A 24,661-nucleotide genomic window follows, 5' to 3' on the forward strand; every position below is an offset into this window, starting at 1 on the left:
ATACACAAAGTCAGAGCTAGTTCAGAAATATAAGATTATCAGAGTTGTTTTCATAGAAGGAGTTTAGGCTTTGGAATACCCTAAGGCTTGGAGGATGAGAAAACTGGGGGAAATGCCACCTATGCTGGCCCCGAAAAGGGAAACAGGGAATGAATTTCCATTGGTTCCAGGAGACTAAGGGGCACCTGGAAGGAAGGGGTGACCTGGGGGAGATGTGAGGTTGCCTGGTTCCATGGGGCAGAGAACTTTTGTCCAAGAGAAACTGAGCTTGTTCCGGCAAAGCTCAAAAGGACTGGGTTCGAATCAGCTATACCAGAAAGAATTTAATCTTACAGTATTCTTCAATGTTTCTACTCAAAGCTTTATGTTTTGTATGGAGGATGGGAGGGGAGATGCTTGTAGTAGCAACCAAACCACAGAGTGTAGGGAAGAGAACTTAAGATTAGAGTGAGATTTCCTGAGGGCGAAGCCCAATTCTGCCACTTCCTAGCTGTATGACATTCTGCAAGTCACTTAACTTCTCTGGTCCTCAGTTTCCTCTTCTGACAAATGGGGATGTTGCACTAGGCAGTCTCTAAAATCACTTTCAGCTCTAAAACCTATGACCCTATTAACATGCCTGAGCCAGACTTCCCCTGTCCACAGTCATACCAACCAACATGATCACACAAGGGAAGTAGGTCCAAGGCAAATCTGCATGTATGCGGGGCTCCCTGTTGTCTCCACGCACCCAGGTGCTCATAGCAAAATGTGCCTTCATCGTGGCCAGTCCATGCACTGGCTCTCTCAGTGTCCAGGATTTGGTCCATTGCATTTGCTCATAGAGCAGCAATCTGTCTACTTCCTGATGCCCAAAAATGCCCACAGAATTCCAACCAATCACTTACTACATTCCATGGAAGGGAAAGAATCTTCCCATGTGAGCAACACCCCCTTCAGCTCTCTGGGCCTCCTGGGCATGCAGCATCCCAATGCATAGACAAAAGGAACTATGCTTTCAAAACACCATGGTGTTAATTGAACAGTACAAGGAGGTCTCCTTTTGTAACTTTAAAAATAGAGATTATAAGATCTGTTCCTAGACCAGCATTTTACACTTAGAACTGACTAGAGCACCACGCCTGGAGTCAGGAAGACCTGACTTCAGATCTGCCCTCAGGAACTCATTACCTGTGTCACCCTGGGCAAATCACTGAACCTCTATTTGTTTTAGTCCATTGGAGAAGGAAATGGCAAACCACTCCAGCAGCCTTGCTAAGAAAACCACATACTGGGTCACAATCGTGCTTGTATATTTAAAAGAAATAGCAAGTTGTACATGGTTAGCTTGTACTTTCACATGCAGTCATCTTTTTTGCTCTATGTTATAGAATTCCTTGTTTTATTCCCTAAATCAAAAATAAAATAAAATATTTTTGAAAGAACCAATAGAAGGCCTAGGCTAGTGCTGGTAATCTTTTCTAACAGCTTATCTTCGATTTCAGAGACCAGTTACTGTTACATAGAAAGGTTTCTATGAAACACTGACAACATGATGTGACATGAAGAGCTTATTGCCCAAGTTGGCCTCTTTATTGTCTTGCCCTGTGTCCTTTAGAAGGGAGTCCTGCCTCTTTTGCTCTTATGGGGGGAACAAGGATCCTTTAAGAGATGCTCTTTTGCTCCATGTATATCTTTGGCAGCAGGAGGACATCAGGGAGCTGATTCTGCCAGGAAGATTCCAAGGAGGATCTGAACTGCCTCTGAATCAAGCCAAGAGGGCTATTACCTGAGAGTAGCTTTGATACATATCTTGTCAACTCTTGGCAAGTTAATTCACTCACATTTAGAGATACTTTATCCTGGGTCATAAGATAAGATGATACAGTATTTTGCTGTTGAGTAAGGAAGCAGCAGAGCCATGCTTGGTCGGATTTGTTCCTGTAAGGAAAACGATGTCTAACTTATACAGGTGATGGTGTGGATCCATGGTGGTGGTCTTATTTTTGGTGGCGCTTCCATATATGAAGGCTCTGTATTGTCTGCCTCCCAGAATGTGATAGTGGTCAACATCCAGTATAGACTGGGTGTCCTTGGGTTCTTCAGGTGAGATGTGACCCCAGTAAAATGTAAGTACAAGTATTTTGCCCCTGATGAGCTTCCAGATCTCTCAGTGATTGAATGATGACACACATAATTTCCTGATTAGACAACATACCTCTTGCCTTCCCCACAAGCTAATCATGATATAGTAGAAAAACCACCAGATTTGTGGGCTGGGGACCCAATTTCAAATTATGGCCCTGCTTCTTATGGTGAATAAATTCACTTCTCCCTTGGCCTCAGATTCTGGATAGAGAGGGAGACAGATGATGATGGATGGATAAACAGACTAGCAGACAAACAGGCAGGTAAATAAACCATTTATTAAGTACCAGGCACTAAACTAAATTCTGGGGATAGAAAACAAGAAAACAAGATGGTCCTACTGTGTTATCCTAACCCCAGCTTGCTGTACTGCATAGTAATAAAGCTCATCGGTTTTCACAGTGCCAATTTCCTGTAATGTCTTACTCTAAACCTACCTACCCCTTTCACTGTGCTCTCTGAAATGCCTGATCCATAAGTAACAAACATGTTTTCATCTTTAACCCTTTCCATTCTTACCCATTCTCTCTACTCGTACTCACCAAGCCCTGACTTTTTTCTGATGACTCAGCTTTCTTGGTCACCATTTCCAGCACTATTTGCATTTTCACTCATACCTCCACCACATGGAAGCCAAAATACTCTTGTTTCCTACTACCACTTCCAGACTCTCCATCTACCACCACCACTCAGCAACTTTTCCTCCTTTGAGGTTCATTCAATTCATGTTTATCACACAATCAAGACTCTAATAGCTGTTATTTACCATCCTCTGAGGCACTCTCCTTCCTTTCTCAATGAGTTCAGTGCCTTCTTTACAGTCTTTCTCTCTCTCCCAACTTCCATCTCCATACTGAGGGACTTCAACATTCATCTTGATATTCTCTTAAACATTCTAACTCTCCATTCCTCAGTGTATTCATTTCTCATAACTTACTCCTCCACCACCAAGTCAGATATATACAGAGATGATAATATGCTTGGTTTTACTCTGACTCATTAGTGTTCCAATTCTATGTTCATTAATTCTGAAATTGTTCTATCTAGTAATAATCTCTTATCCTTCCACTAATCTCTCTGCCTCGTAACCCCTAACGCTGTTCTTAATACTCACCTTGACCTTCAATCCCCCCACCCATCAGATCTTTCCTAGGACATCACCTCAGCCTGGTTATACTATCTTCCCCTCTCCATCTTAACCCTTTAGTGAACTACTTCATCTCTGCACTGACCCCTTCTCCTACAACAAATCTTTCCCTGCCAAACCACAGCTTTGTATGACTCCCATCATCCACTCCTCTTTCTGTTCTTTGCAAACTGCTGAATGAAGATAGAAAAAAATCATGAAACTATCTTGCCTGGGTCCATACAGATTAAAGTTCCAGAACCTTAACTGGGCCCTCACTGTGGCAAGGCAATCTTTCTGCACCTCTGTAATCAATTTACTATGTCATTCAGCAGAATGGCTTTGCTAAACCTTTGCAACCCTCCTCGAATATCTCATGGCTCCTCCTCCCCTCACCATCTCAACTCAGAACCTTGCTCTATATTTTGCTCGGGAAAAAAAATGAGGCCTTTTACTGAGCTCCCTCATATCCCTTCCTCCTTATCTCACACTGACCAGATGTCTTCTATTACTCTCTCCTCCTTAACCACTTACTTACAAGAAGTGCACCTTTTCATCACTGAGGCAAAGCTTTCTACAGGCACAAATGATACGCTCCCATCCAGTCTTCTCTAGAAGATTGCCCTTTCTATCATTCTCACTTCCCTATTCTTAAAATTCAGTCTCTCTCTGTCTCTCTCTCTCTCTCTCTCTCTCTCTCTCTCTCTCGTTCTCTCTCTGTTCCCTCCCCATCTCCTTCTCCTTCCCCACCCCACTCTCTCTTTCTTTCCTCATCATGGCTGCTTCCCTAATACCTACCATCCATCTTTCCATCCGAACTAGCTATTATCTCATAAATCTCCTCCCTTTTATGGCTAGGTGACTTGATTCTTTTCTCTTACTCTCTTCACTCTCTCCACTCTGGCTTCCAGTCTCCAGACCAGACCTACAATATCCCATAACAACTATCTCAAAATGCATGTCTGAAATACATTATAAACTCAACATTTCCAAAATGGTTTCTCTTTCCCACCAAGCCCTCTCCTTGTCATAATGCCCCTATTATTTGTTAGGGGCACCAACATCCTCTCAGTCACCTGGGCTTGTGATCTAGGGGTCATGGTCTATTACTCACTCTCTTATCCCCTATATCCAATCTCTTGTGAAGTCTATTCATTCTGCCCTTGCTACATCTCTCATGTACACCCACTTTTCTCCTCTGGCACTACGACCACTCTAGTGCACCTCTCACCACCTTACACTTGCTCTAACAATGCCTGCTTGGTTGATCTCCTTGCCTCTTCCCTCCGTACAACAGTTCATTCTCCACTCAGCTCTTAGTGATCTTCCAACAGCACTGGTCAGACCATCACCCCTTATTCACTCAATCAGTCAGTTAACAAGCATTTCTAAGCACTTATGATATGCCAACGACTGTATTAAGAAATTGGGATACAAAAGAAAGTCAATTCTTACCCTCAGGGAGTTCAGTTCTTATGGGAGGTAACATATACAATCATACAGATACAAAATATATGCAGTGTAAAGGAGAAGAAATCTCAGAAGGAAAGTGTGACAATTGTGATTTTTGAAATACATTGTGTCACATTGTTGTTATAAATGATAGGACTCCAACATGGATTCACAGGCTAAGCGGTCCTCAGGACCATAAAACATTTAAGCAATAACAGACAACCAGTACTTTCACATGCCCTGACTTATTCTGATCCTGTGAGTAACTTTAACTCCTGAATGGGCTCCCAGCTGACTGCATGGCTGTGTGCTGGCACCCACTCTTGGAGTCCCTGAGTCCCACATCAATAAAAGATGCTGGGGAATTTCCCCACCACATCAGGGTCTGATTAAGATTCCCCTCTCTCACATGTGGTGCTGATTACCCCAAACAAACCTCCCTTGAAGGATTAAGACTGAGGTGCTCAGACCCCACTGTGAGTGCATACTAGCACCTCTATACCACTGTATAGTTTCCTTGCCGAATGCCCCGAATTTCTGTCTGTCAAGGCAAGTGTGTGTCTGTGTGTATGTGTGTGTGTGTGTGTGTGTCTGTCTGTGTTGCATTCAAAATAAAGCTCATTCTTCTCCTAGCTTCCCCAAGACCAATTTTCTATAAAGCCTTAAACTGGGGTCCTTGCTCTAGAAGGCCCTGGCAGTGAGGGCTTTTTGGGTGAGGGGGAGGAGGAAAAGTGAGATCTCTGGAAGAAGGTGGGATTAGAGCTGTCTCAGATTCCTTCAAGGAAATCCCATCGGGGGATAGCCAGGGAAAGTGGAAGTTGAGAGGTAGAGAGTTGTGGGTGAGAACAGCAGGGAGGGTAATGTTGCTGGATTGCAGAGCTCTTGGAAAGGAGCCTGGCCTCCTCCTACTTCTAGTCTGCTCAGGCTCCTCCACATTCTCTGCCTCCTTCCTGACCCTTGAATAAGATACTCCAAAGAATCTGTTCATTTTCACTCCTCCTCATTCTGGCTTCCTTCAGGACTCAGTGCTAATCCCACTTTCTGGAAGAAGCCTCTTACTCTCACTTACTCTGAGGACCTTCCCTCCAGGATCAACCCCAATCTATCCTGTATACATCTGGTTTGGGCACAGCTGTTGGCATGCTGTCTCTCCCATCAAAATGTAAACTACTCGAGGGCATGGACTATGTTTACCTTTCTCTGTATGCCCAGAGAGTGACACAGTGCCGGGCACACAGTAGGTGCTCGGTAAATGTTTCTAGACTTGACATTCTGATTGAAGACAAAACAAAAAGGAGAGCTAAAAAAGGAGGAGGAAGGGAGTGTGGGGGCAAAGCAGTTGGTGGGAGGTGAAAGAGATGAGGGAGTAAGCTGGGAGGGAAGAAAGCAGCATAGCGGAGGCTCCCTCTGGAAGGCCCAGGGAGCCACTAAAGAGGCCTGCACTGGGAATCCTTCAGGTGGGGGAATTCAAAATCTGTCTCACCAGTTTGCATCCATAAAACAAGAAGAACAACTAGTATTGTTGTGTCTCATTTTATCCCTACATCAATTCTGAGAGATACGTGCCCTTATTATGCCCATTCTCCAGATGAGGTAACTGAGGCAGTTGTGACTAAGTGACTAACCCATGGTCACACAGCTAGTAGATGAACACTGGTTCTGCCAGTTCTAGTTCTAGCAGTCTATCTACTGCATCATCCAGCCGGATGAGATGATCTTTAAATCTCAAAATGCAATGAACCTGGTGCTCTATTTCAGAATCTCCAACCTTGTCTAATATCTGGCTTTCAGCACTGGAGATGAGCATGCACCTGGCAACTGGGGGTACCTGGATCAGGTGGCTGCCCTGAGGTGGGTCCAGAAGAACATTGCCCACTTTGGAGGAGATCCTGGCCGTGTGACCATCTTTGGGGAGTCTGCTGGAGGAATAAGTGTTTCCTCACATGTAGGTGGTAAAGATGTGACCCCAGCCTGGAGGGGGCCTCTTGTAGCCAAAACTAGTCCCACAGACCTGAGTTTTTCTTCCTCTTCTGTTATCCTTCCTCTTCTCAGAATCACTGGACCTGCTGACTTCTTTCTCTAAGGATGGCACTGCCCTTGACTTTCATTTGGAGATGCCACTACACTCCCCTGCCCTAATCCCAATGAATCATTTGGCCCTTCTTCCTCTTAGAGATAGAGATAGAAGATGAGTTATTCCTTGTTAAAGGCTTTGCTAACAAATTCAAGTAAGAGCAAAATAAAAATCAGGGTAATAATGAAATATTATTCAAGGCCCAACGCATCACCACTTTCACTACTGAGATATATCTCTTCCCAATGCTGTTCAGAACCTCTGTACCTTCCCAGGTGGCCTTTAGGACCAGCTGTGGCTGCAGATCTGCTCTCTCCAGTCTTTGCCAATGAGCCTCTGTAGTATTAATGTGAGCAGAGATCTTCCCCACCCTTTCAATAGGCCTCAGGTGGCGCTAGGTGGGAAAGCTTGATTATATCTTTGTTCATAAGTCATACTAAAGCCTCTACTTAATACAGGCAAGAAACACTCAGGGCCCTAAAGGGAGTTGCTAAGACCAGAACAAATAGTATGTGCGCTGAGTTCTAGCCAATCATGAATTCAGTCAATCAGAGACTTGAGTTCTAGCCCTTCAGATGCTGGCCAGGACTGTATATAAAGAGAATCCAGAACTGAGAGCAGCAGAATCTGCAGAGAGTTACAAGATTAGAATTAAGCCCAAGGAGACTGAGTTGCAGAGAGAGCTTGCTGAGCAGAGTTAGGATTCATGAGTGATTGTTTACAGGAAGGCCCTAGCAGGGGGGAAGGTTACAGAATGATTTGGTTCCTTGCTATAATACTGTGTTATAATTTCCTTGTTGCTACACTGCAGTGGGCTTACCGTTTTTGGAATATAATTACCACTATATCGAATTAAGGTTATCAGTCTTGGCATTTTATCCTCTGGAGTCTAAATAAATGTTCTACTTCCTCTGGCTTCTACATAGAGAATTTTTCATACTTCGCAATTCTGAACCATTCAGACAAGTTCATGGTCATCCTGGAGATCATGAATCTTACTGATACAGCCTCTGAGAGCTTAGCGTGGCTGGCCCTCAAATGACGGACATTAAATCCATGAGAGAGTTTAGAGGCAAAGATCTTCCTGCTTAGTAGCCCTCCCCCCCCCCAAGAGTTTGCACATCACTGACATAGCCTCCAGGCTGTGATAAGGCACTGGAAGAAGACTTCAGTGGAAGAAAAATACTTTTAAAAAAATAGCCAATGGGAAAGTGGTAGATTCCCATGACATAGTGGGAAAACCTATTGGATTTGAACTCATTTAATCCTAACAGCAACTCTGGGCTTTCTTGTAATCAATAAACAAGCAATAGTCTATAATTAATAAACAATGTGACCTTATGAGGAGGTTAGGCATAGGAACAGCATTGCTGGGTTACAGAGGACAGGCATCTCATCCTACCCAATTACAGAACCACCCAGAGAGTTCAGGACCATGGCCAATGATATTTAGCCCTCTTTTCTAACTATCATATAGGCCTGGCTGTGCCAAAGGGCCCAAAGGCCAGGGTCCCAGAGAGAGGCCCCTGTTTAGGACTGTCCTATAAAGTTAGCTTAGGGGTCTGGCATGTTAAGTAATAGTCCTAGCTTTCAGACTCACAGTCTCCTCTGTCTCTGCTAAGGCAGGAGGGACTGGGCTTCCCCATGACTGCTTCCTCCTCCCCTCTGCTGTGCTTTTCTCCCCCAGGTTCTGTCCCCCATGTCCAAAGGCTTGTTCCACAGAGCAATCATGCAGAGTGGTGTGGCCACCCTCCGTGGCATGATTTCTTCCAGCTCAGAAAAAATTGTGAATGTAAGTTCCTTCTTCTTTGATCTTTGCAATCACCCTCACCCTTCCTTAGGCTTATTGGCCTCCCAACCCCATTGCCCAGTGTCCCATTGACCTCAGCTTTCCTGGGCTAGAAGAAGGTGCACTGGAATGCAATTGAATGTTCAAGCTGACAGTTACCATAGAGGTCATCTAGTCCAACCTCCTCATTTTGCAGTGGAGGAAATTGAATCACAGAGAGAGCGGATTCAGTTCCTGGCTCTGATTCTCCCTATGCTTGTGATTGTAGGTCAGGCATTTCCTTCTTGGGGCTTCAGTTTCTTCCTCTGTAAAAGTGGATTTTATTAGATAGTTCATAAAGTCCCTTCTATCTCCAAATTCTCTTTTCTGACACTCCCAGAACAGCAAGAAGCATTCCCTGAGGGGGCCCAGGTATAGCTGAGATGGAATGATCTGTGAGGCCCCTTCTATGTCTCCGGGTTTGTCATTCTGTGACTTGTCCAAAGTCACACAATGAGTTGATGACTGAGCTGGGACCAGAACTAGGATCTCTGAGTCAACATCAGGGCTCTTGCAATATAACAGACCCCATCATGTGTCCTTTAGGAATGTTTAGGTCTTTTCTCGCTGAGTTAATGGTAAACTCTTTGGGAGTAGGGCCTGTGTCTTTGTAACCTAGCTCTGCCCATCCACACTTCCGTTGGCTGGCACTGAGCCCTGTACAGAGCAGGCTCCCGATTGAGGGACTCACCCGCTTAGACCCTCAGATTCCAGCTTGATCTCCTTTTCACCATTACTGAATCATCACCTATAGAAATGATCCTTTGCTAGCTTACTAATGAGTATGAAAGAATTCCTCTATTGTGATATAGACCAGGAGTTCCTCTATGAGAATAATAATTCTTTGTGGGTGCCTCTTTGCAGGTCATTGCCAATCTGTCTGCTTGTGAGAGACACGATTCTGCCTCCATGGTTCAGTGCCTTAGGAGCAAGTCTGAGGATGAGATCCTGGCCATCACCAAGGTATGTAGGCTGAGAAGCAAGGGTTCCAGTACCAAGAAGAGCTGCCAAGACTGCGTAGGGAGAGCTGGACTCCCAGCCTTCATTAGGTGGGATTGAGGTGAAGATCTTGAGAATGTTACTCTCTTAGACTGGTTTCTCTTACTAACACGAGGGTCTTAGACTAGATGATCTTCAAGGATATGTCCTCCTCCAATATTTTATGTCTGAAGGGGTCTTTTAGATCTGGTGTTCTGTTTTCTTGGATCTCGCCTACTTCCAAACATTCTGTGCTTTAAACATTATTTGGTGCCAAGGTTCCATCCCTTCCACTCTGGCATGCTTTGTCCTAAGACTCCTTGCAACATTCTGTGTTCTAAACATGCCAAGTTCTAAGTTTTTCGTTACCTAGTCTTAGAACCCTTTCCAATCAAACATTCTCTGTTTATAGAATCATAGTGTTAGAGCTGGAAGGATCCATTGTAATCTGATTCTAACATTCTGGATTCCAACATTACATGTTCCAAATTTCCTTCCACTTCTGATATTCTTCCTTGCAAGATTTTTTTCCTGCTGTAACATTCTGTGCTCTAATATTCTATAGGTTAAGGTATGGAGAATGCAGCTAGGTAATGCAGTGGTTAGAGTGCAGGAAAAACTGGCCTGAGTTCAAATCTAGCCTCCGACACTAGTTGTCATTTAAACTGTTTGCCTCAGTTTCCTTATTTGCAAAATGGGCATAATAATAACACCTACCTCCCAGAGTTCTTGTGAGCATCAGCTGAAAATAATGGTAAAGTGATTATTAGGGCAGTGCCTGGCACATAGCACTAAATAAATGTTAGGATGATGATAGTGGTGGTGGTGGTGGTGGTGGTGGTGGTCCCTTCCAGCTCAGCTACTCTGTTCTTTGTCACCTTCCAGACCTAACACCATGTGGATCTTTGGAAGGAAGAGTCACAATTGTGGGAAGGCTCTCTCTATCCCCTGGATTGATAGCTCACATCTAAATATTCCTTTCATAAAAAAATACGTTTCATATATATATAAATATTATCATCTCATTTCATTACTTGTGCAACAATCATGTACTATTGGTGGTAGAATTATGATGTCATTCCCTAATTACACACTTGGAAATTAGAACCATTGACTGGAAGTAAAGACAGGGCAGGGAGCTTTTTGCCTTTATATTTGTATCCCCAGAGCCTAGGACACTGTGTGGATTAACTGGATATTTTAAAAAAGAGAAAACTGAGTCCCAGAAGGGTTAAGTGACTTTGCCAAATGTCACTTAGTTCACAAGTATCAAGATGGATAACTGACCCCAGGCATTCAGGACCAAGATCTTTATTCAGGGCATCATGTTGCTTCCTCAGAGAACTGGAGTTCTTTGCCCATACTTATTTAATACTAACTGTTAGAGCCAGAGTAAGAGTTAAACCAGATCTAAAGGCATCTAATAGTTCAGTCATTTTTCAGTCATTTTCGATACTTGGTGACCACATTTTGGGTTTTCTTGGTGAGGATACTGGAGTGGTTTGCCTTTTCCTTCTCCAGCTCATTAAGAAACTGAGGCAAACAGGGTTTTGCCCAGGATCTCACAACTAGTAAGTGTCTGAGGCCAGATTTGAACTTAGCAAGGTGAGTCTTTCTGACTCCAGGCCTCATGCTCTGCCCACTGTGCCACCCAGCTGCCCCTACATCGAATTACTCTGTCCATTAGCCATGTTGACTTTGCTTCTTTCATTCTGAAAACTTATGTTTTTCATTCTGATTTGACAACTTTCCTCATCTGGAAAATGAGGGGGTTGGACCATCTTGGTTTTCTAAAGTACCTTCCAGCTCTAAATCTCCAATCTTAGGAATATCTTTGCCAAAGCAGCTGTGAGGTGGAGTTTCATTTTAGCTATGCAGATGCCAAGGAGATGGGAGAAGAAAGGATTCCTGACTTTCACTCAAACCCAAGCCCAGAATTCAGAGATTGAACACTTTGGGGCCTCCATGCCTTTCTTGCCTTATCTCCTATTACTTCCCTGCAGGCACTCTGTGCTCCAGCCAAACTCATCTGTCCTCAGTCTTCTAAATGTTCCCTATATTCTCTTCTATATCTTTGCTATGTCTACAAACTCTTCCCTTCTCATTATCATACTGGTTTATAAAGTGCGTTTCTCATAACAATCCATGAGGTAGGGAGTACAAGAACCATTATTCCCATTCTGTAGATGGGTAAACCTCTGAGAAGATCTCAGTGAATAGAGGCCATGCCTGCAATCAGAAAAACTTGACTTCATGTCTAGCCAGAGATACCTACTACCTGTGTGACCCTGGCAACTCACTTAACTTCTGTTTGCCTTAATCTACTGAAGAAGGAAATGGCAAACTGCTCCATTATCTTTGCCAAGAAATCCCGATAGATAATATTGGGGTGCAATGGTCTGTGGGGTCATGAATTGGATACAACTGAACAAAAACAAACCTCTGAGGAGCCTTGAGGTGGTGATGTATCCACTTCTCCAGCACCACAGTCAATAAACATCAGACCTGGGATTCAAGCCCAGGGGTCGCCCAGTTTCCAATCTAGTCTCCCTTCCTCCCTGACCCTGCTGCCCCTCACAGTCCCCTTTGTCTGTTGAATTCTTCGCCATCTGTTAAAGCCCAATTCCAATATGGGAAAAGATCTTGACAATAATTTAGACCAATGTACTCATTTTGTAGGGAAGGAAACTAAAAGCAGAGAGATGTAAATTGCCTAAAGTTACAGAGTCTGTTAGTAGCTGAAACAGAACTATAACCCTGATCTATTGCCTTTGAGGCCAATGCTCTCCTGCTGTTTATTCCAAAAGCATTTCTGGAGTAGCTTCTGTGTCCAGCCAGGGGGGACACAAAGTTTGGATAAAGGATGGGTCCATGACAGAACTTCCCTCCTTAGGGGAGAGGGTTCTACACCATACTCAGGTAACAGAACCTAAGTCCACAAGGGGAGTCACAAGCACATGCAGTGGAGGAACGAAAGGGGAGGAACATGCTGAGGAACGAAAGGGTCCTTCTGGCTGTAATATCGAGGAGGCTTTGTGGAAGTCTTGGCAGTTAAAGTGAAGTTGAAGAAAGTGAAGAATTTCAACTGGTAGCAATGTGGGACAGGTCATTCTAGCCATGTGGAGTGAAGTGAGCCAAGGCAGAAAGGTAGGAAAAAGTGGTTGACTTTCAGTGGAAAGTTGGGAATCCATTACAGGTGAAACATAATGTATTTAGCACAGGTCAGAGTCCACATAGTATGAGATAAGATTGGAAAGGTAGAAGACAAGGCTTTGAATGGGAGACTGAAATGCTGGGAATTTTTTGCTTTTATTTTTGGGGGTAATGAGGAGCAATGGGACTTTTTATAGTTCGATGGAGTGTCATGAGCAGTTCTGAGATAGTATGTTTGTATGTGTGTGTGTGTGTGTGTGTGTGTGTGTGCATATGATAAATTAGAAGTGTATACAGGAAGGCCAGTTTGGAGACTATTGCAAGAGTCCAGATAAGTAGGGATATAGCTGGGTGGTACAATGGATAGGGCACCAGCCCTGGAGTCAAGAAGGCCTGAATTCAAATCCAGCCTCAGACCCTGTGACCCTGGGCAAGTCACTTAACTCTGCCTCCAAGAAAAGGGGAAAAAGAGACCAGGTAAGTAATAAAAAAGTGTCTGAAACAGGATGGTAATAGTGAGAATGATGAGAAAGAGATACTTGGAAGGGAGATTATGGAAACAGACTTGCCTTTTCTTTTTTTCTGCTTCTTTCTTTAGCATTTCAACATATTCCCTGGTGTAGTTGATGGGCAGTTCCTCCCCAAACATCCTGAAGAGTTGCTGGCTGCAGGAGAGTTCCACCATGTCCCTTCCATCATTGGTGTCAACAACCATGAGTATGGCTGGATGATTCCTGCAGTAAGATTCTAGCCTGTTCTATTCTGTGCCAGCTTCTTTCTGATCTTGACAGTTCATGCTACTGTAAAGAATCACAGAATTTCCTGGTTGGTCAGGACTGTGGTGCCCACGGGGTCTAAGCCAGAGTAGAAGGAGAATCCTGTTAATAACTTACTGAACAAATGGACATCCAGCCTCTGCTTGAAGACCTCCAATGAAGGCAAACCTACTACCTCCTGAGGCAGCTCCTTCCACTTTTAGGCAGCTCTCATGGCTGGACAGGCCATCGTGACATCAAGTGGAAATTTTCTTCTTTTTCAAATTCTACTTGTTATTCCAGTTCTGCCATTAGGGCAAATGGCACCAGTTAAATGATTCTTCCAGGTGACCATCCACCAGACAGTTAAAGACAACTATCAGGTCTGTCCCTGTTCCTAATTTTTTCTTTGACCATCAAAGCAAGTTTCTTCAACCCAACCCTATTTGGCAATACCATGAGTCACTTTTCAGCTTCTCTATTTTCTGTCTCAAATGTGATGCCTAAAACTGAACAAAAGATTCCAGATATACAGTCATCCCTTCCACATATTGATACATTAGGGATGGAGAACCTCCATGATCTCGAAAATCCTTGTAAAGTTTTTTGCCCCACCCTCCTCCACCGTTCATACCAGAGAAGAAGACTGAATTATTATGATATTAAAGGATAACATTTGTTGACATTATACAGTGCTATACATATATTTTATGTATTTTTGTGTTTCTAAAATTTTTCTGTGTCATCTGATGTCCTTCCACTGCCATCTGTGGCTTCCACAAAACTCCCCACAAAATCCCACTGAATTTCTTACACCTACCCACAATATTTTGAAATCACAATAGGGAGAGTAGTGAAATGGAAGGAAAAACTGTAATCTCTTCAGGGGTAGAATGCAAAGGGACTATCACCTACTTAATTTGGGAAGCTGTGCCTCTCGACATAATCAATATCACTTTGCCTTTTTAGGTTGTCATATTACCCTCTTTTCTCCTTATGGGCTTGTGGTTCATCAAAATCCCTAGATCTTTTTTCAAATAAATTGTCATGTAACTATGCCTCCCTCAAGTTGAGATTGTGAAGTCAATTTTAAGAAATTCCAAGTGTAAGACCTTGTCCCCATTAAATTTGAACACAGTGGCTCTGGTCAGTCCAATATTCTAGCCTATCTGGTCCTTTTTTTTGATCCTGACTCCATAATTCATATGTTAGCTGGCCCTCCTGACTTTGTGTCATCTGTAAATTTGCCTTTTCTAAAATCAGAAAAGTTACCCTGAACAGGCTTCCAGTGGAAGAATCAGAAATGATTCAACCTTTGGTTATTTTCTCTATGGATGACTCATTTCATTTGCAAATCTGTTTAGAAGTATTGGAAGAGAAGCCCATGCCAGGTTAATTCCCTTTTGGTTATAATATCCTCTACAAGTCTTTCTATTTTGTTTTTGTTTTTGTTTTTCTAATTTTTAATTTTTTTAATATTTGGAGGCAATCAGGGTTAAGTTACTTGCCCAGGATCACACAGCTAGTAAGTGTCTGAGGACAGATTTAGACTCAAGTCCTCCTGGCTCCAGGTCCTGGGCTCTATACACTTTGTCACCTAACTGCCCCCAGACTCTTTATTTTAAATGAATAGTGAATAATACCAACTGACATTAACAGAGCATCTTATTGTTTACACAAAACTGCCTTCATAGTACCTTCTGTGATGTTCATCACACTAACCTGTTCCTCCCCATTTTGTAAAGTAGAGAACTGAGGCTCCCAGAAAGGAAATGATTTAACCCCAGTCACAGCCGGGACTCAAACCTGGGCCTCCTGATGTGAGACCAGGCCTCTGTCCTCTGGACTTCAAGTCATCATATCTAAAGGTCATTGGGTCGATATTAATTTTAAATATGACATGATATTAACAGACTTTTGTCACCTGCCTCCTTAAGCATATGCATATAAAGTCAGTCTATTCACAGCAGTTAGAAAAATAGAATTCCACCTGAATCATTTCTATCATATGTAATAATAATTAAAGTGGGACTTTTTGCTGTTGACCTTTAATGATTCTGGACTTTATTTGAATGGGGCAGATAAAATGGGATGTTTTTGTATTTCTCAGCACTGAGACAATTGGCAGTCATTGATTTGTATCTGATGTGATATGGGGGGGGGGGACGTTTCCACACCCAGCCTGGGTGAGGTTGGGACCCTCAAGGCCCTGAACAGGATATATAAGCACAGAGGTTAGCATTCTCTCATGGAGCACTGAGTCACTGCAGGAGTGGCACGTGGCTCTGAGCCAGCTGTTGTAATGAGCTCCCCGGCTGAAGACTGAGATGTTGATAACTAAGAATTGTATTTGGTCTGTAATTCAGGATGCTGGTTTTTTCCCCTGAACTAGGTAAATGATATTTGCACGCTGGATTAAATTAAGATTGTTAACCCCTTAACGTTGCTTTCCTCTGTAAAGCAGATCAAAAGGACCTGGGCTTGCAGCGTTCAGTGAGCTGGTTCCTGTTGGTTTTACACCCTAACAGCAGCTGCTAGCTGGATTGTTGAAACAGCATAATGTATCATAATATGCATCAGTCATTGACTAAGGCCACTGGTCATTATGAAGAAACCATGACCAGTGTTTATTATATACTGAGCATTACCCACCATTTTGCTAGCCATTTTGTAAAGTATCTTGAGAATTGTTCAGTGTGTATTGGGCACTATTCGATAATTCCTAAACAAATCTATGGCACTAGTTCCTCCTTAAAGGGTGAAACTACTTCCTTGGATTAGATTTGTTTAAAAAAATGTGTAAATTTCAAAAAGTTCTAAAGACCATTCACAGTGTGCCATTTTTCTCTACACAGGGAATGAACATTCCTGGATTTAAGGAAAAAATGGATAAAGAAAGTGTCCAATCAATATTGCTAAGACCATATTTGGTGAGATATCAGTTAATCAAGATTTCTTTTATAAGTACCCACTATGTAGCAGACACTGGGTTAGGCACAGGGACAAAGTGAAAGAGTTCTTTCCCTCGACAATCTTATATTCTATGAGAGAGACAAGCTACACATCCAGAGATAGATAGAAAATATACAAAGGAAATCTTGGGGGAGGTGTAAGGAACTGCAGCTGGAGGAGGGAGGAGCCATGAAAGATGTTCTATAGAAGGGACTGTCTGAGCTGAGTCTTGCCAATGCAAAGGCACAGTGAGAGAGCTGGAATGGGAAGTGGGAGGAGCCAGAAGGTTGGTGTAACTGAACCACATAGTTTGAGGAGATAACAATGTAGAAGAAGATTGGATGGGGCCATGTTGTTAAAAGCTCTAAATACCAAACAGAAGAGTTTGTATTTAAACCTAAAGGTAATGGGCATCCACTAGAATTGACTTAGTTGGGACAGGGGAGTAAAATGGTCAGATCTGTGCTTGGAAAATCACTTTGGAAAATGAGTGGAGGATAGATTGGAGTGGAGAAAGATGTGAGGCCCAGGGACCAATCAGGAAGCCATTGAAATGGTCTTGGTGGGGAGCCAATGAAGGTTCTTCCACCTTCTGACTTTCTTCTTTCATGGTCACAGTGGTGGAAGGGACCTTTGATACTTCATGTAGTTCTCTCCTTTCCTTGAGTCCCACATCCCTTCTACCCCAGGCCCAACAACTAGTTGTCTAGTATATTCTTGAGGAATTAAACCCAGAAAGAGCAGGCCCTGGTGGAGAGGTATTATAGGGATCTAATGAGACCAGGACCTATGAGTAGCAAGCAAACTTGGATGGGCTTATTCCTTGTGGTTGTTTAGTTAATGAGTCATGTCTGACTCCTCCTGAGCACTTTTGGGGGTTTTCTTCGCAAAGGTACTGAAGTGGTTTGACATTTCCTTCTCCAGCTCATTTTTCAGATGAGGAACTGAGGCAAACAAGGTTCAGAGCCCAGGGTCACATAGCTAATATATGTCAGAGGTCAGATTTCAGCACGGGCCCCCCTTACTCTAGGGTGAGTGCTTTGTCCACCATGCCAACTAGCTCCCTTCTTCATTCCTTACAATCAACCAACAAACATCCCCAAACAATCCACTGCCAAGTAAGCTAATTTTTCTGTTACTCTGTCTCTTCCTGGGTCTCCTATAGGGTCTTTCTCCTGAGCTTGTGCGTTTGATAATGGAAGAGTACTTAAAAGATACCGAGGACCCTGGAGAATGTCGAGCTCAATACCAGGAAATAATGGGAGATATGGTCTTTGTTATTCCTTCCCTCAAAGTGGCCAAATATCAACACAGTGAGTATGGCATGGACCCTTTTGGGAATGAGTGTAAGAATGTCTCATCTCTGGGGCAATGTGTCTATGTTACCCACACACTTATGCAGAAGGAGGCTCCTTCTTCTTCACTATCATAGCTTCCAGATTGGTTAAACCCCCTTGTTTATCTTCCTTCTTCTTCCCACCTATCTCTGACTACCCCCAGTAGGGGTGAGCTCAATGACTATTCTCTACAATAACTAATAATAATAATATAATAAATAATAGTAACCCACACTAAGCAGAAGCTCCTAACTATTTCTTGGGTATGCATTATGGACCCCTTTGACAGTCCAGGGAAAGTTACAGATTCCTTCCAGAGTAATGGGGGTATTTTTGAAGGAGGGAAGGCAATTGGGGTTGTCACTTGCCCAAGATCACACAGCTAGTACATATGTCAACCGTCCGAGGCCAAATTTGAACTCAGGTCCTCCTGACTCCAGGGCTGGAACTCTACTCACTGCACCAGCTAGCTGCCCCTAGAGTAATGTTTTTAAGTGTATAAAAAATACATAACAGAGAAAACCAGTTACATTGAAATCGAGTTGTCAAAGTGCTCAACTAAAAGTAAATCCAAGCAACCCTGCTAGAGTGTTTTATTGATACAAAACCCTTTATATCCATTATCCTCCTGGATCCTCACAACAACCTCATCCCAGGGGACAGAACATCAGACCTGGAGTCATGAAGCCCTGGGTTCAAATCCAGACTCAGACACCTTCTAGCTGTGTGATCCTAAGGAAGTCTCAGTTTCCTCAACTATAAAATGGAATTAATATTAGCACCTCTGTCACAGGGCTGTTGCAAGGCTGCAGTGAGATAATATTTGTAAAGCGCTTAGCAAATGGCTGGCACAAAGTAGGTGTTCTATAAATGCTTATTCTCAGGGCAGCTACATGCCACAGTGGATAGAGTGCTGGGCCTGGAATCAGGAAGACTCTTCTTCCTGAGTTCAAATATGGCCTCAGACACTTACTAGCTGTGTGACTCTGGCAAGTCAATTCCCCTTCTTTGCCTCAGTTTCCTCAACTGTAAGATGAGCTGGAGAAGGAAATGACAAGCCACTCCAGTATCTTTTCCAAGAAAATCCCAAATGAAATCACACAGAGTCAAATATAACTGATGATTGAATAACAAATGTTCATTCTCTTCCCCTCCCCTTCCTATAGGGTAAATAGGCCAGATATTATTATCTCTACCTCATTGTTGAAAAATCAGCCTCAGAGAAGTAAAAGGATTCCCCTAAGGTCTTGTAGTCAGTCAGCAACAGGGCCAAGATTCCAACGTACACCTTGTTACTTCAGGCCCCAGCACTTGTCCTGCCTTACAGCATCATTCTCAGATAGTATTTGAGGTCTTGTAATTATTTATTTAGTTAGTTTTAATTTTCAACATTTGCTTCTATAAGATTTTGAGTTCTAAATTTTCTTCTGCTCCCTCCACTCCCTCCTACCTGATTTGGCATGTCATCTGATACAGGTTATATATGTACAATCACATTAAACATATTTCCACATTAGTCATGGTATAAGGAAGAATTAGAACCAAAGTAAAAAAAAACACAGAAAGAAGAAACAAAAAAAAGAGAGAGTAGTATGCTTCAATCTGCATTCAGACTCCATAGTTCTTTCTCTGGATGTCGATAGCATTTTCCAACATGAATCAGAGAGTAATCCTTAAGGGACTGCCCTCTAGGAGCATGCCTGTCAATGACCAGCTAACATCACCCCCCCACACACAAAGGAGGCTGCAGTCCAACTCTGTATTCAATGCATTTCTCATGTTTGCCTAGGTCCCAGCTCTCCAGTCTACTTTTATGAATTTCAGCACCGACCAAGCGTACTTAAGGATGTCAGGCCAGATTTTGTGAAAGCAGACCATGGTGATGAGCTGCGTTTTCTCTTTGGAGGACCTCGTAAGCAGTGGAGATGGGATGGAGGGGGGAGCTGTGGCTTGGGGTAGGGGGCAGAGGGGGCAGAATCCATGGGGCCCTGGCCTCCCATCTCCATCATCTTCCTTACTCTCTCTGACATCAAAATATATAATAATGCCTTACCTTTCCACAGAGCACCTTCCCGTGTATCAGTTCATTTAATAATGACTATAACAATAGCTAAAAGTTGCTAGCATTTATATACTTCTTGAAGGGTTACAATGGGTTTTGTGTGTGCCATTCTCTTTTGATAGCCTCAAAACAGCTTTGTGAAGTAGGCGCTAGTGCTATCCCTATTTTACAGATGAAGAAACTGAGGCTGAGAAAGGTGACAGCTAGCCAACAGTCAAAGAGCTAGTTAAGGGTCTGAGTCAGGATCTGAACTCCTGTTTTCTTGGCTCCATGTTCAGCACTGATTCTACTTCTCATCTAGCTGCTATTTGATCTTCCCAAATACCTTATGAGGGTCACGGTATGGGGGAAGGAGAGATTGTGTCTCTTTTACAAATGAGGAAATTGAAGTTCAGAGAGAGGAATGGCCTTATCTAATGTCACAGAGGTAGCAGGTCTAAGCCCAAATCCAATGTTCCTTCTGCCCTACCAGGTTCATTAGGGGGCACAGAAGAGGGGCCCAGTTGCCTGAGAAGAGCTTTTGTTTTCATTTTTTATTTCATTTTTTATTCTTTGTATTTGTGTCTCCCAACTCTTGGCACTGTGCTGGGGATAGAGGAGGCAATGAGTAGTTGCCTGATTGACTGAGTGACTGGAGACTAAGGTATCAGCCTTGGAAGTCCCTTTGATTGTTCAGGTGAACTGAATCAAGAGACTGAATCAACTGTCCCTTTCAATTCAGTTTACATGGTGAAGCACATCCAACATGCAGAGCCCTCTGTTTACTCTGGGGAAGACACAAAGATAATTAAGACACAGTCTCTGACTTCCTGTCGTTTACTCCTCAGAAGGGAAGATGAGGCACAAATGCAAAAAACACATTTCCATACGTCAGTGGACCAGTGACCTCAGCCATGCCCACACCTCTCCTCTGATGTAGACCCTAATCTGTCACACTATTTCATCCTGGGTGATTCTTGTCCTTGTGCTTCCATAACTCCTGTAGAGAGGATGTGTCCAATGTGCTGGAAGTCTGCCCTCCCTCCCTTCCTCTTTCCCTGCCTTCTTTCTTTCCTTCCTTCCTTCCTCCCTCCCTCCCTCACTTCATTTTTCCATCCCTCCTTATGCTCCGGTTATTCTTGATTTTCTCTACCAGTGCATTCATTTGTTAATTGTTGGACAAAAGTCTCACATTTAGTATTTGTTGGAGTTGATGTTTATAGATGGTCCTAAATCTGGGTTTTTGGATATCACATCTCGACCTATTTTTATCACCTTGCTCCTGTCCTGGCAGAACTGGAAGACCAGTTTATCCATTTATCTGTATCATGACTTGCCATGGCCAGTGAATTCATGACATTATGGGCCAGCTGCTTCTGCACCACCTGTCTGCACTGCCCCAGTCAAGGGGCTTGAATGGCAGGCACTGTCTGGGGCAGGGGCCATAAGCAAAGGCTTTGCAGCTACCAGAGCTTGTGATAGGCTGTTGTAGCTTAGAATAATAATAATTATTCTTATAAATTACATTTATAACAATCATACCATTACTATAATTACATATAATAAAATATTCTATTCTATAATATGATACATGTAATTTTCTACTTTATTACTGCATTATGTATTGTTATATTGAGTATATAATAATATAAATATAATATAGTATAACAATGATATCTAGCATTTATGTAACATTTTTATAAGTTTTGTAAAGCAATCTCTAAATATTATCTCCCTCTTTTAACCCTCCCAACAACCCTGGGGTACAGGTGCTATTATTATCCCCATTTTTCAAACAAAGAAACAAAGGCAGACAGAGGTTAAGTGACTTGCCCAGTTTCATCTAGTCAATGTCTGAGGCTAGATTAGAACTCAGGTCTTCTTGATTTCCAGTCCAGCAGCACAACTTTGTTATTTGGGGAAAGACCCAGTTGTACAATCAGATGGAGCTGGACAACAGAAACCCCAGGAGGTCCTTTGGGAAGGAGTGACCTGAGGGAGCCTATTTTAGGAAGATAAGGTCAGTGACCAGAGCAGGATGGTTGGGTGGAGGGGGCTGATGAGCAGAAGAAAGGAGGTCTTTGGGTCTGCATTTTGACCTTAACCAAGATGTTTCTTTTTCTGTTCCTAGCTTTAGGAGAGGCAACAGAAGAGGAAAAACTGCTGAGCCACAGGATAATGAGCTACTGGGCAAACTTTGCCCGTCATGGGTGAGAAAACTGCCCCTTCGGTTCCCAATCGATTCCCTGCAGAGTAGTGCTTGTTCCTCAGCACATAAAGGTTTCCAACTTACATAAAAGTTCTCTGATTGAAATTCGCTCAGGAAAAAATGTTATTACAACCCAGAGGCAAGGTGTGGTGGACACTGTAGACCTTCCCCAAGTTCATGGCCAAGGTTGGAGGAGGCATTGCTCTGGCAGATTCACCCTACACATGGGCATCTTGAAAGGAAAACAAGAAAGATCATCAACTCTCTTGGCCCTCACCACCACCTTCGAGTCTCAGTGACTTCTCTCCCCCTTTGGCAAACATTAGGACAGGTGGTAGTGGCAAAAGTCTGGGATTTGGGGTCCAGTGGTATTGTATTTGATTCTTTGCGACCCCATCTGGAGTTTTCTTGGCAGAGATACCGGAGTGGTTTGCCATTTCCTTCTCCAGCTCATTCTACAGATGAGGAAACAAAAGCAAACATGGTTAAGTGATTTGCCCAGGGTCACAGAGCTAGTAAATGTCTGAGGCTGGATTTTAACTCAGATCTTCCTGACTTGAGGCCTGGCTTTATCCACTGTACCACCTAGCTACCCCAATGAAATAAAGTCCAAAGTTATGATTTCAAATTCTGACTTGGCTACTTATTCCCTATGTGAGGAGTCCTTTCACTCTTTGGACCTTTCATGTCTGTTGCATTAGAAAGGGGCAACAGGAAAGGTGAAGACCAGACTTCTTAAGAGTGGGTGAACAAGTCTCTCTATGGATGCTACCACTGTCAATTGGCCTCTCCCTCAGGCCCCTTCCTTGGCTCTCAGGCTGACCTGAGGGTGGCTTGCTAAACTTCTCAGTGCAGTGGCCCCTTTCAGGTTCTAAATGTTTGTTTTTTCCTCCCAGGGACCCAAATGGCCCAGACCTTATTCACTGGCCAGTCTATGACCAGAAGGAAGAGTACCTGCAGCTGAATTTACAGTTGTCTGTGGGAAAGAGCCTGAAGAGAGATAAGTTTGTGTTCTGGACCAAGACTGTGCCTCAGAAGAAGAAGGAATCACAGACTGAAAAAGCCCGGGTGGAGTTGTGATCTCTAAGCATAACTGTTTTTGCATCTGTTACAGACCAATAACACCCAGTCATTTGCTTTGAGTAGTTCTTTGGTCTCAACTAAAATATAGTGCAGTTTTGAGTGTAATACTTCAACTCTCACTCATTACTATTATGATAGAAGAATTTAAATGATATCCAGAAGAAAAAATCCATTAATATAGTGCCTATCATGTACGGGCCACTGTGTTAAGGAAACACTTCTACAGTATCATCTCATTTGAAAGGGACCTTCCAATTCTGAGACAGTGGGGATCTGATGAGAGCAGCCAGTCCACCCTGTCTCTAGAGGAAAAAAAAACCCTAGTTCATTTCACAGGACCATAGCAGAGGTAGTATCTCTAGGGCACTTAGTAGGGAAAAATTAATGCTTGCTCACTGATTTAATGATTAATTTAGAGCTAGAAGGGATATTAGAAATCATTGATCAAGAATGGACGCTGAGGCCTTGAGATGGGGAAGGACTTGTCCAAGCTGACACAGACACCAAGCAGCCAGGTCCTCTGACTCCTAATCTAAGGTTCTTCTTAGTACACTGAGCTGCTGCCAGGGACTGGAGAAAATACCAGATGTCTGTGTTCTGCTTCATTAATCAGCAAGCATTTCCCAGACAACATTCCTTCGAGGAGACCATGTGGTACACTGAGGGTCCTGAAAAGAAAACTTCACAACAATCCAACAAGTCAAGTGATTCTTTACTTGCAAAGGAGCAGCATAGAGGCTCTTCTACAGGGTTTCTTTTATATGGAAAAAATAGCAAAATCAAAGGAAATGCTTCCTCTATTTTGATTCATTACCCTAACAAGATATTTTTTTTGAAAGGGGGAAGGCAGGGCAATTGGAGTTAAGTGACCTGCCCAAGGTCACACAACTAGTAAGTGTGTCAAGTGTCTGAGGCCAAATTTGAGCTCAGGTCCTCCTGACTCCAGGGCCAGTGCTCTACTCACTGCACAACCTAGCTGCCCCAAGATACTTCTTTTTTCTTTTTATTTATTTGTTTGTTTCTTTGTTTGTTTAATATATTTAGTTTTCAGGATTGTTTTCACAAGAGTTTGAATTACAAATTTTCTCCCTATTTCTACCCTCCCGCCCACTCCAAGATGGTGTATATTCAGGTTGCCCCATTCCCCAGTCAGCCCTCCCTTCTGTCACCCCACTCCCCTCCCATCGCCTTTTCCGTTCCTTTCTTGTAGGGCAAGATAAATTTCTACGCCCCATTGCCTGTGTATCTTATTTCCTAGTTGCATGCAAAAACTTTTATTTTTGTTTTTGAACATCTGTTTTTAAAACTTTGAGTTCCAAATTCTCTCCCCTCTTCCCTCCCCACCCACCCTCCCTAAGAAGGCAAGCAATTGAACATAGGCTGCATGTGTATCATTATGTAAAACCCTTCCGCAATGCTCATGTTGTGAGAGACTAACTATATTTTGCTCCTTCCTAACCTATCCCCCTTTATTGAATTTTCTCCCTTGACCCTGTCCCTTTTTGAAAGTGTTTGTTTTTTATTACCTCCTCCCCCTATCTTCCCT

At 43.1% G+C, this 24,661-nt stretch overlaps 1 protein-coding gene across 3 annotated transcripts in view; it reads left to right on the plus strand.

Moving 5' to 3' along the window:
• Positions 1-23,220, plus strand: part of LOC118840822 (cocaine esterase-like) — a 30,127-nt gene extending 6,907 nt beyond the window's left edge. For all 3 annotated transcript variants that reach the window (XM_036748175.1, XM_036748174.1, XM_036748173.1), the window contains 10 exons: positions 1,952-2,085; positions 6,497-6,650; positions 8,467-8,571; positions 9,472-9,570; positions 13,337-13,477; positions 16,349-16,423; positions 17,611-17,758; positions 19,572-19,694; positions 21,955-22,033; positions 22,929-23,220. In XM_036748175.1, the coding sequence (XP_036604070.1) occupies positions 1,952-2,085; positions 6,497-6,650; positions 8,467-8,571; positions 9,472-9,570; positions 13,337-13,477; positions 16,349-16,423; positions 17,611-17,758; positions 19,572-19,694; positions 21,955-22,033; positions 22,929-23,112 (1,242 nt within the window). In that variant the 3' untranslated portion in view covers positions 23,113-23,220. The remainder of the gene's footprint in view (positions 1-1,951; positions 2,086-6,496; positions 6,651-8,466; positions 8,572-9,471; positions 9,571-13,336; positions 13,478-16,348; positions 16,424-17,610; positions 17,759-19,571; positions 19,695-21,954; positions 22,034-22,928) is intronic.
• The last annotated feature ends 1,441 nt before the right edge of the window (positions 23,221-24,661 follow it).

The sequence above is a fragment of the Trichosurus vulpecula genome, chromosome 3 (genome assembly GCF_011100635.1).
Source record: "Trichosurus vulpecula isolate mTriVul1 chromosome 3, mTriVul1.pri, whole genome shotgun sequence".
Taxonomy (NCBI): Eukaryota; Metazoa; Chordata; class Mammalia; order Diprotodontia; family Phalangeridae; genus Trichosurus; species Trichosurus vulpecula.